At 37.1% G+C, this 1,817-nt stretch overlaps 1 protein-coding gene across 2 annotated transcripts; it reads left to right on the top strand.

Moving 5' to 3' along the window:
- The first annotated feature begins 324 nt into the window (after positions 1-324).
- Positions 325-1,606, top strand: LOC120171867 (cyclin-dependent kinase inhibitor 7-like). 2 transcript variants are annotated; one of them, XM_039179494.1, is made up of 4 exons: positions 325-778; positions 898-947; positions 1,195-1,362; positions 1,498-1,606. In XM_039179494.1, exons 1-4 carry the CDS (start codon positions 458-460, stop codon positions 1,565-1,567), a joined length of 609 nt encoding a protein of 202 aa, XP_039035425.1. In that variant the 5' UTR covers positions 325-457; the 3' UTR covers positions 1,568-1,606. The 2 variants fall into 2 exon arrangements, with proteins under 2 accessions (XP_039035425.1, XP_039035424.1); XM_039179493.1 differs by having other exon boundaries at positions 1,192-1,362.
- Positions 1,607-1,817: the final 211 nt, after the last annotated feature.

Raw genomic sequence — 1,817 nt, 5'->3', positions numbered from 1 at the left:
TGTTGAGAGACTGTATTGCATGTTTTAAAAGTTGGGGACCTAAATGAAAGCTTTAGAAAAGTTTAGTGACCATTACTTTACTTTACCCTTAAAATAATTACACATAAACGGATTTTGCCAAACATTACCTCATGATAGTACAAGTCGTAGGGCATCAAGCTGCGTGGCATTATCTAATTAGTCAAAATTCGGCGCATTCGCTTTCACTTCCCAGATCCCCGTTACGGCGCCGTTACAGATTCCCCATTGCTGTTAAATGGACCACCAACTGCCTCCCTTTAATACCGCAAATCGAATCCTCACCGTTCAAACCATCCCCTCTGTCTTATCATCATCATCATTTCATCAAAAACTAGAAAAAACAAGAAAACGAAGCTCAAAACCAACCAAAAAACGAGTTATCTATCTCGCTCTCCAACTCTAACAAACAGATCAGTCTTTTCCCCCCTTATAAGGTATGAGGAGAAAGTGTAGAAAAAACGGAGAAATTACAGTTATGGAGCTACCCAACGTCGCAATTCAAACGCCGGCCATGATGACAACCGGAACAACTCAGAAGAAACGCAGAAGGTTTAACGGCGATGGGAATTCAGAATTTAGAGTAGCTTCTTCTACGACCTCAATGACGTCGAGAAGCCGGAGAATTTTGGTGGATCATCGTCAACTGAACGAAAGTCAATGTTTGAGCCCTAATTTGGATCCTGATGATGACATGTCTTGCTGTTCAAGCAGTATGGAATCAAGTGAGAAAAGGATTATCCGATTGCCAGATCTGGAGGTATATTTATATATTCATTAAAAAAATTTGAAATGTTTTTCTTTATGAATCATAGGAATCTCGTGTTTTTTCCGCTCTAATTGCTGTTACTTAATTCGAGAATTTTCAAAATTTTTCAGGGTGAGAGCATTGAAGTTGAAGCATCCACGCATTTAAACTTCAGAGAAAGGTCTGTATAATTATTAGGAATAAAATTTATTACTACTCTTTAGCAGTACTATTTAACTTACAGTTAAGTTACTTTGTCCCGTCCCTTGAATTTTGAATTTCAAAAAGCAGCCGATTGGTTCAATTTCTAAAATTTCCATTTTCCATTTGAAATTGTCTCTTTCTTTCTTTGTGTGTGTATTAATATATATATACATCTTCTATCAAATCATTTCGCCCTTCTCCGTCTCATTGGTGAGTTCTAGCAGGAGAGAAACGACACCGTCGAGTGAGCATGAAGACCTGGATTCAACGTCGAGGCCATCAGAGGCGAACTCTCGCCGTAGATCAACGGTGGGGAAGATGCCAACTGGAGCTGAACTTGAAGAATTCTTTGCTGCTGCCGAGAAAAATGTTAAAAAACAGTTCGCTGAAAAGTAAGTTCATGCACATTCTATTCAAAACCTAGACTTTCTTTTCTGCTGTTTCAATTTTCTTAGGAACCAAACGGTAATTTCAATTTTCAAACTGAAAAAGAATCTCTTTTTTCCCTTTCTGTTTACTGTTTTTAGGTATAACTATGATATTGTCAAGGACGAACCGTTGAAAGGACGTTACCAGTGGGTTCGACTCAACCCATGAAAGAAAAAACGCGAAATTTCAAACCAGAAAGACAAAGGAGTAATTTATTTAGATGAAGAAAAAGAAAAGATCAAGCAGGCGTTATTTTTCATAGGTACCATTACTGATTTTTAAATTTCACTGGTTTCTAAATTCTAGGGTTTTTATTTTATGTACAGAATGACTAATAACGAAGAAGAGATAAGCTGTTAATTGGTCTGTTATTATTAATATACATGGGGTGAAATAAAAAACAGTTATTGAACCGCGA

This window comes from Hibiscus syriacus, unplaced genomic scaffold (assembly GCF_006381635.1).
Source record: "Hibiscus syriacus cultivar Baekdansim isolate YM2019G1 unplaced genomic scaffold, ASM638163v2 tig00111837_pilon, whole genome shotgun sequence".
In the NCBI taxonomy this organism is placed as follows: Eukaryota; Viridiplantae; Streptophyta; class Magnoliopsida; order Malvales; family Malvaceae; genus Hibiscus; species Hibiscus syriacus.
This window is presented reverse-complemented; position numbering and strand designations above follow the sequence as displayed.